The sequence below is a fragment of the Daucus carota genome, chromosome 9 (assembly GCF_001625215.2).
Source record: "Daucus carota subsp. sativus chromosome 9, DH1 v3.0, whole genome shotgun sequence".
Classification (NCBI taxonomy): Eukaryota; Viridiplantae; Streptophyta; class Magnoliopsida; order Apiales; family Apiaceae; genus Daucus; species Daucus carota.
Genome location: NC_030389.2, coordinates 43,495,803 through 43,511,480, shown reverse-complemented (window position 1 = coordinate 43,511,480; position 15,678 = coordinate 43,495,803). Strand labels below are relative to the sequence as shown.

General features: G+C 33.9%; 3 protein-coding genes across 6 annotated transcripts; 2 read left to right on the top strand and 1 right to left on the bottom strand.

Annotated features, from left to right (window-relative positions):
• The first annotated feature begins 325 nt into the window (after positions 1-325).
• On the top strand, positions 326-2,545 carry LOC108201883 (protein MODIFYING WALL LIGNIN-2). Its single transcript, XM_017370220.2, has 3 exons — positions 326-671; positions 892-1,109; positions 2,238-2,545. Exons 1-3 carry the CDS (start codon positions 567-569, stop codon positions 2,473-2,475), a joined length of 561 nt encoding a protein of 186 aa, XP_017225709.1. The 5' UTR covers positions 326-566; the 3' UTR covers positions 2,476-2,545.
• Positions 2,546-5,101: 2,556 nt separating this feature from the next.
• On the top strand, positions 5,102-10,865 carry LOC108201694 (organic cation/carnitine transporter 7). Its single transcript, XM_017369979.2, has 6 exons — positions 5,102-5,317; positions 6,794-7,062; positions 8,226-8,463; positions 9,348-9,879; positions 9,986-10,188; positions 10,300-10,865. The coding sequence occupies exons 2-6, from the start codon at positions 6,794-6,796 to the stop codon at positions 10,546-10,548; spliced, it is 1,491 nt and encodes a 496-aa protein (XP_017225468.2). The 5' UTR covers positions 5,102-5,317; the 3' UTR covers positions 10,549-10,865.
• Positions 10,866-11,084: 219 nt separating this feature from the next.
• On the bottom strand, positions 11,085-13,786 carry LOC108202886 (protein NLP3). 4 transcript variants are annotated; one of them, XM_017371485.2, is made up of 5 exons: positions 13,149-13,786; positions 13,027-13,065; positions 12,068-12,944; positions 11,774-11,926; positions 11,085-11,642 (listed from the first exon to the last, which is right to left on the bottom strand). In XM_017371485.2, the coding sequence occupies exons 1-5, from the start codon at positions 13,608-13,610 to the stop codon at positions 11,212-11,214; spliced, it is 1,962 nt and encodes a 653-aa protein (XP_017226974.1). In that variant the 5' UTR covers positions 13,611-13,786; the 3' UTR covers positions 11,085-11,211. The 4 variants fall into 4 exon arrangements, with proteins under 4 accessions (XP_017226974.1, XP_017226975.1, XP_063940645.1 ...); XM_017371486.2 differs by having other exon boundaries at positions 11,774-11,923; positions 13,149-13,768; XM_064084575.1 differs by having other exon boundaries at positions 11,774-11,923; positions 12,068-12,935; positions 13,149-13,768.
• Positions 13,787-15,678: the final 1,892 nt, after the last annotated feature.

Sequence of the window (15,678 nt, the reverse complement as noted above, 5' to 3'; positions counted from 1 at the left end):
TAAATATACTCCCTCCGTCTCAATTTATAGGTCCATTTTGGAATAAACACATATTAAGAAAAAAGTTGGTCAGATAGAATCTTATCTCATGTTTCATTAATTAGTGCATTGATAAGTGAGAATATAGTTGAGTTTCAAAAAAATCACAATAAATATAGGGATTTAGTGCATTGAGAAATGAGAATAATGTTGAGTTTCAAAAAAATCACAATTAATATGTAGATAAATTTGTATTGAAAGAAGAGATGGACAAGTATTTTGGGACAATTTTTTTTTCCAAAAGGGACCTATAAATTGAGACGGAAGGAGTATTTTACATGTTTTGTTTACATAAGATTTCAAAACTCAGCAGCCTTGCTAACCTCCTGACTCCTACCAGAGCATCACCAAAACCACCTTTGCTCAGCATCCACCTTTGAGTACCTTCCAAGCCTTCTCTCTATTTCTTCTCCTTTTCTAAATATTATACGATATGGACAAACATACCATATAATATATATCTCTAGATTCTTACCAAATTTCTGACACGAAAAGATCAAAATAAGCACCCAAGTTCTCAGTTTCTCATGGAAAGGAACAAATTAGATATAGCACTGATTTTAACTCTTGTCATTCTTATTGCCCTCCTCTCCTGCGCTCTCTGTATTGCTGCAGAATTCAAGAAATCTAAGGTACCACAATTCAGTTTATAAACAGTTATATTTACACGAATTCAAATTAGCTCTAATACTTCTCGGGATGAGTCAGAGTCGAACTGGGTATCCCCGGGACAAATACTTCTCGGGGCGAGTCAGAGTCGAACCCAATTATCTCGGACAACATAGGATAAACTCATGACTTGGGCTATCCAATCGTGTTCTTAAACAGTTTTTTCTATTGTTGTTTGTGTAGAAGAAAGAGATAAAGTTGGATGGGAAGTTCTGTTACATACCAAAGAGTGAATCATATGGGCTGGGGATTGCAGCTTTGGTTTGTTTATTTGCAGCCCAGATTATGAGCAATCTCTTTGTTTCCAGAAAGTTATGGTTTGGAAGGAATAGAAGTTGCAGCAGCAGCAACTGTGAGCCCAGATTTTCTGGAATTTCCATTCTTTTACTCTCTGTTTCATGGTAAGTTCCTTTCATATTAAAGGCAGATTAAATGTCCCTTTAATTCAGAATTTTTTTTAATTAGGAGTTTAGTCTTTTTAGGGGTTATTTGGACTTCTTTTTTTTTTTTCTGTCAGGGGGGTTATTTGGACTTTAATTTAGTTTAAGATACAAATATTTCTGTTTTGACTCGCATTTAAAAACTGAAAAAATGATAATGTAGAAAAAAAATATTATTAGTGGAAATGAAATAATAATATAAATTGGTCATAAAAGGATAATGTTACATGGTATTCGTGAAGCACTTGTAGGAAAGTGGAAAAATTACATAAACATGTTTGTCAAGTTTCAAGTTGGCCTTCCTTTTTTGACCTTTCTATAATAATAGTATGCAACACAATGAATTGCATTGTTCTTATCTATTTAGCTAAAATGAACAAAATCGAACTCTCTGGTCCCCTTTTAAATATCCTCTAAATAAATTATTTTTGATATTTGACTAATATGTATATATATAATCAATTTAATTCATTAAAATTATATAAGAAAGCAAAACGCTGAACTAACCTTTTTTTAAGATGGATAAATATTTTAAAAAGAACATGTAATAGGAGACGGAGATAGTACATCAAACTCTCAGCGTCCCTTTTTAATTATCCAGTTTTGAGTTTTAACAGTTATTAAAATTTGACTGGAACTTATATATATATATATATATATATATATATATATATATAATGAGAAAATATCAAGAAATTATTTTAGGATGAAGTATATGTAATCTATTTTAGAATGCAATTTTAATTTTTCTTTAAAATAATAAAAAAAATATTCTTAATTTTTGATTAAAAATAGTTAATTTTAGTTATTCAAAATTAAAAATAAAAAATAAAACTTAGCAAAAATAAAATAAAATAAAATAAAAAATAAAAGGGACGGAGTAAACTGTCGCGAGTAACCTGGTAAACCAAGTTAAAGCTTCTAATGTAGAAAACTAGACAGGCCTTGGTTCTGACAATTTGTCCTGGGATTCAGCTGTATTAAGATAGTTATAAAATTACATCATTGTACCCAATAAATGTATCACTACTAAAAATAAATAAACCAAACTACGAGATTACTCTGTAAATGCAGTTTTAAATTATGCAGGATCAGCTTTGTGATCTGCGCCATTCTAGTAAGTGCAGCCACAAGTATGAGCCAATCACAAGCGTTTGGTGAAGGATGGTTGGATGGGGAGTGCTACATTGTAAAAGATGGTGTATATATTGGTTCAGGAATTTTGGCCCTTTTTGCAGTTGGTACAACACTTCTTTCATCAATCATCGCTTCAAAGAACACTCAAGTTGACCATGTTACCCCAAAAATTCATGCACAAGTTGAATAAAAAACACACATATACATATATGAGTTCATGACCATGAATCCATTAATCTTGTGATTACAATTACAAAATAGCTTTTGAGCAACTAGTGTATTTTTTGGTAAAACTTATAAGTTAATTGATAACTGTTCTCTCGTATGCCGTTCTTAATTTTGGGTAGATTTTGAGATATCATCTCAGAATCTATTTGAAAACCGTGATCAAGGATGGGATGGCACATAAGTGACGAGTTATCACTAAAATAGTATCATCATGACATATGGGCCGCTTGGCTAAGTTTAAAGAAAGTGACTTCTTGCTTAAAGCAAAAAAGCGGGGGAGAAGTGAGAAGTAAATAAGTTAATAAAGTGTTTGGAAAAGAAGTAGAAGCTGTGGGAGAGAAGTTAGCATTCTCAGCTTTTTAAAAATGCTTCTACTTCTTTACACAAACGGGTCAAGAAAAGTAGAAGCCGGAATCACAAATTGCTTCTGGTTGCCAAACAGGCGCATAATTTTCAAGTGAGATGATCACTCTCTCAAAATCTAGATCGACAAGGATAGACCTTTATCACCATAGTGTTATCTTTCAAGCTGATTCTTGGTGTCGAAGGGGTTGTTGATTGGCAATTAAAAATAGTTAAAATATACTCCACTACATACATATGCATGAAATCATGTAGAGGGGAAGGTCATCCTGGTGGAGGGGATATGAGGATGCACACAACTAGGACATTGTTATCTATAAGTTGACTTGGAAAAAGGCTTCAAGTGAAGAGTTGGAATAATCTAAAGTGTGCAGAGGGAAAAGTGTTGAATCATGCTTCGTTGTTGCTAATACCACTAGATAGAAAACTACTGTACTCCCTCCGTCCCTTTTTACTTGTCCCTTTTGAAAAAATAACGCATCTTAAGAAAATGTTAGGTGGATATCTTGTTTTCATACATATCCCTAATAAATGTAATGAATTAGATAGAGTTGTGTATATATATATGCTAGTCAAACATTGGAAGTTGTTACATTTTGAAAAAACATACAAAAAGTTGCTTTGAAAAGAGAAGTGGACAAGTAATTTGGGACAAAAAAAATTTTCAAAAGGGACATGTAAAAAGGGACGGAGGGAGTATTTTACAAGGACCACAAAAGGGAGATTCCTTTCGGAAAATAGAATGAAAAATTGATTGATTGGTTATCACTGTCTGATCCAGTCTTGGCAGAGTAGTTAATGGTCAACTTCCATATGTAGTTTGCAAGTACTCATGTATAAAGGGGTAATGAGGCCGTTTGGGTAAATTTAAAAAAAGTGATTCCTTACTTAAAATAACGAAATGGATTAGAAGTGAGAAGTAAATAAATAAATAAAAAAAAAGTAGAAGTTGTGAAAGAGAAGTTAGCATTCTCAGCTTCCTAAAAATGCTTACTTAAAATAACGAAGTGGATTAGAAGTGAGAAGTAAATAAATAAATAAATAAAAAGTAGAAGTTGTGAGAGAGAAGTTAGCATTCTCAGCTTCCTAAAAATGCTTATGGTTTTTTACACAAACGGGTTAAAAGAAGCAGAAGCTTCCAACCAACTGGCACAATATTTCCAACTTTGTAATAAAGGAGTTGTCTTCTGGTTTTAGATGAAAGCCCATGTGTCGTGCAGTGCACTTGCCTTCTTTCCTGGGCCGGAGCTTTTGGGCTTTCAAATGAGGCCCAATATTAACCTCCTGATCTGCAGTGAAGTTGTTTTTCTGGTTCTTATTTTCTTTTTTCGCCTCGTAAAAGGAGCAAAATATCCTTTTGGACTGACCATGAATATATATACTCTCTTTGCCTGATTGAGACTCTTATAAAATATAATTTAATAACATTTTTCTAATTAATTTTTTTAAATAGAAGTTTAAACGCCAAAATTTTTTTCAGAATTTTTTTTAATAAAAACATTATGAGACTATATTTTATAAGAATCTTAAAATAAGCGTCAAAAATTAACGTAAGAAAACTGGTGGGATCAAACATAAATCATATATGTCAAATTTGAGAGGAGTGCATTTGATTGAGATTTAATTTACATATTTTAGTGGATTAGATGTGATTTTGGTTTTATTCGGAATCTTAATAAAATATTAAAGAGCTCATATAAAAATTTAAGCACATTGTCTCAAAATATCATATATTTTGGATTTAAGTACATTGTCTCAAAATGTCATATATTTTGATGAGATTTTGAAAAACTTAAAATATACTAAGAATTTTCACAAAATTCATCATTTTATAAAATCAAAAAAATTACATCCACATTTGAATACTATCTAATGGATTTTAAACAATCCTAATTGATTATCTATAAAACATGTAAGCATAATTTTTAAAATCATGATTGAATACCGATATATTTTATACTATAATTTAAGATCTGAATTGAATATTCAAGATTCCTCACCGATTTTATATATGAAAAATATTCTTAAGATCTTAATTAAATACGCACCTTAATTTATATATCTATAAACCGACAACTTGTATATTGATTTTTTCTTTTCCAGGAATTTTAAATGGGGATTTCTTAAATTCTTAGTGAATCAAAAACATTTATAAAAAGGAGTAAAATGACCAAATCAGTAGGCGTGTCTGGGCATAAACAATTAAAAAATGACAGGCTTTAGTTGACCAAAATACAAGCAAACAAAATAAAAGCCAAGAAAATGATCTCATTTCGTAAAAATAGTAAATTTCTTCTTCTTTCAGGCTTCTTCATTCAAACAAGATCAAATCTTTTCAAATTTATTCAGCTTCTTTTACAATGCAAACATGATGCTCAAGATCCAGCTTGCTCAACTTTGATTCCAGCACCCTTTTTATTTCTCTGGAATATTCCTACCAGGTTTGAATTTTCTTGAAATTTCTTGAAACATTGACTATATCAACAAAATTTCAATTTTTTGATTCTGGGTGGTCTAAAGTTTGAATATTTATGGTTCTTTTCTGTGTGTTTTATGACTCTTTCCTTTGATTTTGCTGTTTTGTTAGATCTGGGCCGATGGGTTTCTGATAATTAAACTTGTTATGTATACATTGGTTATTTTCTTCTGCAAATAGCTTTAGAATGTTGTGGAATTGCAATGTATGTATGTATGTGCAGTTTACTTGGGTTACCTGATTTGGGGTTTTGGTCTTTGGCTTTAAGTTGTGTTTATGGCCTTAAAGAGTGAGCAATTCCTGAAATGGGAGTGTGGTTTGTTCTCAGAAAGTATCATTTTAGGCATTGCTTCTTTACATACTTGTGCTGTGCATTACTCTTTTATGTTATTGTATTCGAAAGAAGTAGAAGAAGGTTTCTAGTTGACTAGCTTTCTGTCGAGTGCAGCTTTCCAAAGACTGCATTTCAGATATTAGTGTGTCAAGTTAGCGGTTCGTCTTAAAAGCTCAAGGGGTTGACAGCAGGATCGTATAGTATATCTTAACACTCCCCCCAATTTGATAGCATATAGACATCTCCCAACCTGGAACTATGGTACCATGTTACATTTTAAGTTGCTTGTTCTCCGAAAATCTCAAGGTGTTAGGAGAATGACTTTGCACGAACATATAATGTATCTTAACAATGTCTATCCGATCTTGGTAACATGAACGGTCTCTTAGTGCCACCAGAATGAAAAAACTTTGAATATGGCTGAATTTATATGAGACAAGATAGGTTGGTTTGTGAAGAAAATCTGATTTATTGACAACCGTCACCAAACTAATATATCCCAAGTACCCTTACTCTGATACTAACTTACTAAACCCTTGCTTCATCTTGTATGCTCATTCTTGAATATGATGCTGGCCTATGGTTCACACTCTAATATGTAATATAGCATATAATAGTATGATACAATATTTAAATAGTAAAGATCTCTTGTGTGTCCTTATTCTTGCACCTTAATTAGTAGTTTAATATGATGTGAGTCGGGATTAATTTTTTTGATGGACGTTAAAATAGATTAATACTAGTATAGATAGTATAAAGATATAGTCCTAGTTGCATCATGCACTCAAAGTTTTCAATTATAATTCACCCTAATCTTGATTCAAAGTGACTGGTACCTTTTTAACCTGATACATTCACAAGGTGCAGGACATTAATGTGGTCACCTTGTTCATCTTCTTATGCAAGTGTTGTGACATATACTAGCATGATCCTAGGCTAATTTAACGATTGGCATATGATTACAAGGTTATAACCACAATGTCTAATTTTTTGTGTGAATTTTTGAAAGAGGAACTTTATATAGAGTTTCATGTAATTTCAGTCATGAAAAGGTTATTAACTAAAGAATCTATATCTTATCTTTTATCTTTTATTACTATCTTAAAGATGGGCGAACAGGGCCAGACATACACTTTGGATGAGGCACTTGAGACTGTTGGTTTTGGAAAATTCCAAATATTTGTTCTTGGTTATGCTGGGATGGGCTTGATTGCAGAAGCCATGGAAATGATGCTGCTCTCTTTTGTGGGTCCAGCAGTTCAGTCTGCTTGGGGTCTTTCTCCTCGCAAGGAGAGTTACATAACCAGTGTGGTCTTCGCTGGCATGCTTGTTGGAGCTTACACATGGGGTATTGTTTCAGATAAGCACGGAAGAAGGCAAAAAAATTCTTCCCTTTTCCTCCAATTTATAATTATTTCTCCATGTTTTTTAGTACTGCCCGTAATTTAAAAGAGACAATGCTGCAAGATTGTATGATTTGTGTAAGCTACTACTGTTATATATTTATGAAACTAAAAGCCCTTAATTATAGTGTGATATATCAGAGGCCAATAGCTTAAGGCTTAAAGTCTTCAAGCAATTTTGGTGATTAATTACTTATTGGAATCAAGTGCTTGGTGTACAGCCATTCCTTCGGCGACCATACATGCTTGCATTTTATAAGCACGGTATATGTGCATTTAAAATATACGGTGATTGTTATGGTTTATTCACAGGACTAATGATTTGAAACTGGCTTGGTGTTTTGGTTAGATTACATGATGCAAGATGGATTATTCTGAGAGATAAATAGATAAATATTTTAAAAAGACTGGAATTCCTGGTCCTAGACCTGCATCTTGGTAGAGTAAAATAGACTTCCGTTTCTGACCTATGTATAAAAGCCAAGTCTATTGCCTTTGCACAATCAAACAATGAGACTGATCGGGTTATGCATGTGTTTTTAGACACTACATTCTCTTCATATGATGGTACTCTAGAAAATTCTCCATGTGAACTGAAATTGAAACTTTGACGATCCAGCAATAAAGCCTTTGATAAGAGAATAAGTTTTACCACATGCAATTGCAATATGGGGATCAATTGCTAATGCACTATCAAACCCTAAGGAGAACCCATCCTACATATGTAATGTTCAGTATATATTAATGGGGCAAAAGTTGTCTTCTGTCATTCATGAGCTATATTATAGTTTGGAAAAATCTGTTGTGCATTTAGCTATAGTGAACATGAGAGAAAATATGCTTCTATAGTTATATGAACTTGTGTCTCTCTTAGAAGTTTATTGTTTATGAACTATGGCAACAACTTTTTGCATGTTAATGATTTACAATTGAAGTTGTTTAATTTTTGGAGGCTTTGTACGAGTAGATAAATGATGATGGCAGAGAGAGACATAATTAGTACCCAACTATGAAATGGTGAATGATAATTACTTTCTGGTCTTGATTGCTTACAGTCTCAACTTCTAGAAGCATCAAGGAATTACTTTTTATTCTATACTAGCTTCTGCAATTAATTTTTTTTTATCATCCTGCAGGAAAGGGTTCCTCATTACGGCAATGGTTACTGCTGGAGCGGGTTTCCTAAGTGCTTTTGCTCCAAACTATATTTGCCTGATCAGTCTCCGTTGTCTGGTTGGTCTTGGTTTGGGAGGTGGTCCTGTACTATCATCTTGGTTTTTAGAGTTTATCCCTTCTTCAACTAGAGGCACTTGGATGGTTGTATTTTCAACATTCTGGACATTGGGTACAATTCTTGAGGCATCACTTGCATGGGTACGTCATAATAGCATGCTCTCAAGTTGTCGTCTACATTTTTATGCATTATTCTTATATAATGTGCAAGACAAGTGAATGAGTAATACCAATATCAAATGCTGTTTGTTAACTGATATTATTAGAATGCTAGATATTTAGGACTTTTTTCCAACCCCTTAAGTACCTAGTTCACTGGAAGAAGAGCTCTCTCCATAGGTGCCTAGCTGCATTGCCAACTTATTCCCTCTTTTGACAAAAAGCGTTTCTATGTTTTTTTTTTTTTTTGGTTTGTTGTTAAATATAATCTCCCTTTCTAGAGATTCTGACCTTAATTGATGTTTGTTGTTTCTGACTTTTTGTTTCAAATTCATGTCAGAAAGAAATTATGTTATATGTCCCTTGTGTTGAGCCAATGTGTTATTCTCTTCTGGTAACATTAGTATGACAGTATCTGATCATATTGACAACATATGTTCCACACTCTGGCTTTTCTTTTGATGCTCTTCGTATGAATTCACCCCTATTTGGCTAGACTTATCTAGCCGAAATAATGACTTAATTCGAGAAAAAATTTCTTATGTACATTCTAATTTTAAGAATCAAGTATTTAGAGGGTGTTTAGTATTTCTGATCTGTAGAAATGACATTTATTCCAGAAAGAAGTACACATGTACCTCTTTTTCTTTCCAATAATAAGTGACTCAGGGGCCTGATTTTTTTTTTTTGCATGGTATATCGTTGATGTAAATTTGCTATTGTCATGGGGTCACAAGCTCCGTATAACATTGTCTGGTATTGATGAATTTTTCCTTCTATATTTTAAGTGTACATAATTTGCCCGAAAGAGTTTAATCCATCACAAGTGAGATAATTTTCGGTAATTCTCATTATTTCTTTTGCAGTTTGTAATGCCATCTTTAGGGTGGAGATGGCTTCTTGCACTGTCTTCTCTTCCTACATCATTGCTTCTTGTGTTTTATGTACTGACTCCAGAATCACCAAGATATTTATGCTTACAAGGAAGAAGAGACGAAGCACTTGTTATTTTGAAGAAAATAGCCAAACTTAACCAGACAAAGCTTCCTCCGGGTATACTTGTTTTGGACCAACAAATCGAGCTACAAGAAACCTCTTCTGAAGCAGAAGACAAGCACCTGCTCACACCAAAAACTATGGAAAGTGCATCGAACGATGAAAGCAGTAAAATGGAAAAAAAAACTGAATCATCTGTACTTACTCTCCTTTCACCTGAGTTACTTAGGTCGACCTTGCTCTTATGGGTTGTCTTTTTTGGTAATGCATTCTCGTATTATGGACTAGTCTTGCTGACAACAGAGTTACATAGTGAACATAGCACTTGTAAACAAACTCAGTTAAAATCAAATGATTCGCAGGATGTTAACTACAGAGATGTATTTATCACTAGTTTTGCAGGTATTATATTCTTTTGATTAAAAGCATTTGTTTTCTTTACAGACTTGCATGAACTATTTTACTTTGTTGGCTGACCATTTACCCATGATTTGCTTTTTGCTTCAAGAGTTCCCGGGCCTTCTTGTAGCAGCAGCTACAGTCGACAGAATGGGTCGTAAGTTCTCAATGTCGGCAATGTTCTTTCTCTGTTGCACCTTTCTGCTACCATTGGTATTCAATCAACCGCAAGGCATTACAACAGGTCTTCTCTTTGGAGCTCGTATATGCATCACGGCAACCTTTACAGTGGTCTATATATATGCTCCAGAGGTAAGTCATGACAAAATTGTACTAGTTCTCATAAGATATGCAAGCCCAATCTTAATCACCAAAACTTCATTGATAACTGATAATTTTTGTTTATGTTTTTATATATGATAGATATATCCTACGGCAGTTAGAACAACAGGGGTTGGTGTGGCTAGCTCGGTAGGAAGAATTGGAGGAATGTTGTGCCCTCTTGTGGCGGTAGGATTGATACATGGCTGTCATCAAACTTCAGCCATACTTCTATTTGAAGCTGTTATATTTCTTTCCGGGGTATGTGTGTTGCTTTTCCCATTTGAAACCAGTGGACGTGAATTGACAGATTGTGTTCCTCCAGAAAAAGGGAGCACACAGCCAACGTAATGCCAACTTCTGTAGTTTCATACAGATAATCAGTAGTCTTTTGTACACATTCTTCCCATATTTTGAATTGGAAGGAACCATACACACCACACCTACACATTTACACCTTAGCGTCTTTTTGGTATAATACATCAATTCCTTAGTTTGTACCAAGTATAGTTGTAGCAGAAATTTCTTTTTAACGCCCATTAGTTGATTTTACGATAGGCATTCTACATCACAATCTATAGCTTCATACTTATTCGAGTTTTTGCTTTTGTATGAATAGCAATATCTGCTTCTTTTAATAAGTCTTCTCGTGTGTTGGCTTCTATGAACTAAGCTATGTGTGTATCTTTCACTAGAGGCATCCATGAAGAGCGACTCTAATGACCTGAGCCTCGCGAAATATGATCGTTTCATAATCTTGTCATTACATGAATTCATTTTCTTGCATTCTAAACTGGTTTTCAAGATTTTGAGGCTTCGGAAAGAGTGTATTCATTACATATCATTATCGCTTATAATTCTTTGCATATTATTAGTTATAATACCGATTACGAAATAATTATATATTTCACCCATCAATTGATCATAGTTGATTAGTACTAAAATGTTTTTGCCTAAAAAGAAAAACAAACAACAGAGTAGCAAAGAAAAACAAACGAGTAGCACATTCTTTCTTCAACCTGGATAGCTGTTAATAGGGGGACCAAGCTTCATTTTGATTGTTGGTTTCTTAAATGATCCCCAAACTTTCACACATTCCCGTACGTCCTCATCGCAAGTCATGTCAACCCAGTCATCCTCGTCGTCTTGATACTTGAGACTGAAACTTTTTCTATCCAAGTGCAGCTTCTTAATCACAATATTCTCCAACTCTTCAAATGAACTAGGTAGTTCAAACCTTATGGTATTAGCTTCATGCGTGATCTTTACGGACATCATATTTAAGTCTTGGCTTGAATGAATAACAACACGTCTATTTGGCAAACTAGACGTGTCTAATGAACAGTTTTTTACCCCCGATTTACCATCTGTCTTGTGATTCGTTCTAGACTCCCACCATTCAATACCAACATCTCTACATCTGCGCTTGAATGTCGATACACTCACTAAAACAATGATAACTTCAATAAGATACTAAGTCATACCAGTGCAATAAAATTTAAACTGTTATTAAATCTTTTATAAATATAAGAAGCCGGAAGATATTCGTTTAAGAACAAGGTAAAATAAAACTTACAACCGAAGCTCTCTGCTGCATCTTTTATTGGTCTTCCAAAATGCTTACTGATATTCTCTAGAGTACAAGGTATTTTAGATTTCTTCAATCGTTTTGATGCAGGGGTCACAGGTTCAACGTCTTCATCAGGTGACACTTCGACATGAGTATCTACTGTAAAGCCATGGAACATAACTTAGCTTCCATTTTAGTCGAGTGCAAAAGAAATTTACATTATGCACATATATTTATTTGTTTGAGAAGTACATAATCCAAGTTTCTATTGTATCCCTTAAAACAGATGGTTATGCTTACCTCTCTCAGGAGCCATGGTCTTCCCTTTTGTTTTGAAGTATTCTTCAGATCTCCTGGGCTGGGAAGCTTCATTTAATATTGACGTTTCCACTACCGCAGCCTCTTCATAAGAATTTGAATTGCTATTTTGAGCAGGACCTTTCTCAAACATTTTTAAAGTGGGAGTAAGCTCTGAGCCATCACAGTGAGGAAGAGAGCTTTGGGGTTGACCAAGTTCAAATGAAGCGGGTTCAGTTTGGGTAGAAGAAGAGTTGATAACCTTGACTGATAGCACTTTTTCTAGATTTTCTCTTTCTCTTGCATCAAGCTTAAAATTTGCAAGAGATTCCTTAACTATAGTCCATATGGGATTCAACAAGTTTTGAGGGTACTCATTGTCCATTTCCTGAGAAGGCAGAAAGAATTGGAGTGCATATGCTTCTATTTCTTCTTCTATTTCTTCTTCTATTTCCTTTTCTTCTATTTCTTTTTCTTCTCCTTCTATTTCTTTTTCTTCTCCTTCTTCTTCTTCTTCTTTTATCTCTTCTTTTTCTAGTAAACTAAACAAGTTGATTGTAAAACAAGCAATTGACCCACAATTTCGTGCATAATGTGCCAAGGGGTAATCAGTAATGCTTAAAGCTGATATATTGTTGCAGAAAAAGGCTCTGGCTGATTCATTTGAGTAGCCAAGTAGGCAATGAAAGCGCATGTGCAAATAAACATCTTTGAACTGAAACCAAGATGCTAAGACTTCAGAATTGCCATCACCGAATTGGCGTAGCAAGTTGTAGTCATCGTCATCATCGTACCAGTATTGAGTAAGAGGTAAATCGAATCTTTGACACACCGCCTCCAACACCACCTCCAATACCGAGTTTCTACAATCCTGCAACAACTGATAGAAAAATATGAATATATAAGAAAATCAAATAATATGTTTTGTAAGGAAAAAAAAGAATATCATGTACAAGTCTTACTTCGTGGTCTCTGAAGTTATATCTGAAGCCGCTCAAATGCTGCAAAGAAACAATTGAGTGGGCAAGTTATAAACAAAATTAAGTTGAGAATGAAAAGAGAGGAAATGGATTCAATGAGAGACCTCTAAAGATTTACAAAATGTCTCGAGTGTTCCAACGTCCTGGTTGCGAGTGGAAACTATTTCCATAACCCCATGTTCGAAATTGAGAGGGAAACAGAAAGAAGCACGAATGCCGCAAGAAAGAGCAAACTCTCGGTGTGGGTATTCTTCTTCAGAGTAATATTTGATGTCAGGACTAATCTCTGGCCTCCCGTTCTCGTATACGCGCTCAATTACTCCCTTAGGGTATTCTTCTTCACCGTCATACAGTGAAATAACAGATTTGGCAAAGCGAGTCTGGTAAGGTAATAGTGTTGTTGTATCTTCTTCATCACAACCAATCATACGAGATCTGTTGGCATCAATCGTAAGCTCATAGTGATCTTCCTTCCAGCTTGCCTTCCAGAAGAGAACCAGAGAGTGCCGCAAACCCTGAGAATTGACAAGCTCCACATCTCTACGAATCTCTATTTCTTCCCCCATTCTGCTCAATTTACCTCCACTTCTTTTTCTTCTCCGTGTCGTCTCTTATGCACTCATTTTGTCAACCTTCTGTTCCCGTGTCCGATTAGTCTTAAACCGTTTTACTTTACAAATCATACTATAAATCCAATCTTAATATTTTAATAATAATATTATTAATTATAAGTATCAAGTTAGTTAACACTTCGACTACCAATCCAGTTTCTACCTTAAATTAGTAATTTTTTCCCCCTTAATTACTCCCTCCATGGCTCCATCCCAATTTAGATGAGTTAGTTGACTTTGGGCACGTAACTTAAGATGCATTGACCATCTAGTTCCATAATTTATTTTTTAAAATTTTCTTTTGTAAACGAAAATTTCATATTTAAATTTTTATTTGTAAAAATAAAATTTTAAAAATAAATAATGTAACTATACGGTCAATGAACTTTAAAGTGCGTGCGCGAAGTCCACGAGATTATCTAATTTGGGATGGAGGGAGTATAAAAGAGTTGATTATTGCTTGTCATGAACTTCGTATTCACACGTCCCAGCGATAATAAAAGACACTAAAGTGAGACTTTTGACGAATTATGATACAAAGACACAAGCCACAGCTAGATACTGTATTAATCAAATCACCGTCATTTTCTTATTCAACGGTCAAATTAGTCGGCCAGATTTCAAAAGTTCAAAGGTTCAACAGTACAAGAGCTCAACCGCTAAAATTATTACCTTCATCTCCATATTTTACATGTTATCTTTCATAATAATAGACATAGATATTATACCTAACATATGATTACGGGACGTTTGTGTGAGGTTAAAATAAGTGTTTCTTGCTTAAAATAAAAAAGTGGAGTATAAGTTAGAAGCAAGTTAAGATTTATAAGTGATTAAAGTGTTTGGGAAAGAAGTAGAAGTCCTCAAACAAAAACTAAGTATTCCTAGCTAAGTGCTTCTTGACTTTTTACACAAATAGTACGACTAAGTGCTTATAACTTATAAATCAGAAGTCAGATTTTTAAGCTCTAAACAAACACCACCTATATGGGTAATTTTGTAGATACTTTTATTACACCTAAATATGCATAATCTTTTTTTTTTCCCTGCTATTAACTATCAAACACGAATTTCTGCCCACGCGAACCACAACTCTTGTTCACCGCGGACGACATTTACTTTTGCATATGGTGTGAATTGTGATCTTGTTCTTAAACATGTGACTCCTATTTGCATCACACAAAGTCCATAGATGTCGATGAATTTAAGGCAATAAATTCGAAGATAAACTGATAAAGTAATTAATATACAGAGTTATTTTATTGTTGTTGATGGATTAGTCTTATTTTTTTGATATGTTATAGATTCCTAGAGCTGGGATTATCTTACAAAATTGTCCGAATGTAGTAACATATAAATTTAAACTGAATTTTGATTGCCCAGATTCATCTTGGAGCAGCTAAATGACAAAATATCGTTATATTACTCCCTCCATTCCATTTTAGTCGTCACCTTTGGATTTGTGCCGGTTAAATTGACCAAAGTTGACCGAAGTTTATTAGTATTTAATCAATTGAAAAAATAAAAAAAACATATCACCGGAAATAACTTTTAATCTACTTTAAGATGTAATGTTTAGTATTTTAAAATAATGAAAGAGCGACTTATAGGAGCGATTTATAATCTTTGGTCAAAAGTTAGTCAATTTGACCAACAAAAATAGAAATGTAACAACTAAAATAAGACTGAGGGAGTATCATTTAAAGAGTTCTCTATTTTATTCGGAAAAGATAGGACAGCCAAAAATTTGGACGAAATATTTAAATTGAACAGAGACTTTGGATATGGCTAATCTTTATGCTGTACGGAGATACAATAATCAAATGAAAACAGGGGATTCAATACTTTGAAATATGACTACAAGCAAAGAAGATGATAAATACGATAATGAACAAACTCTGTGAAGCACATAAGTGAAAACACTTGCAACAACATCTAATGATAACGTTCCCTGGCTCCCATGCTTTTGTGTTAACGGATTTGATACAAGATTACTATAAGCCGTTTGCAGAACCTCTAAGGT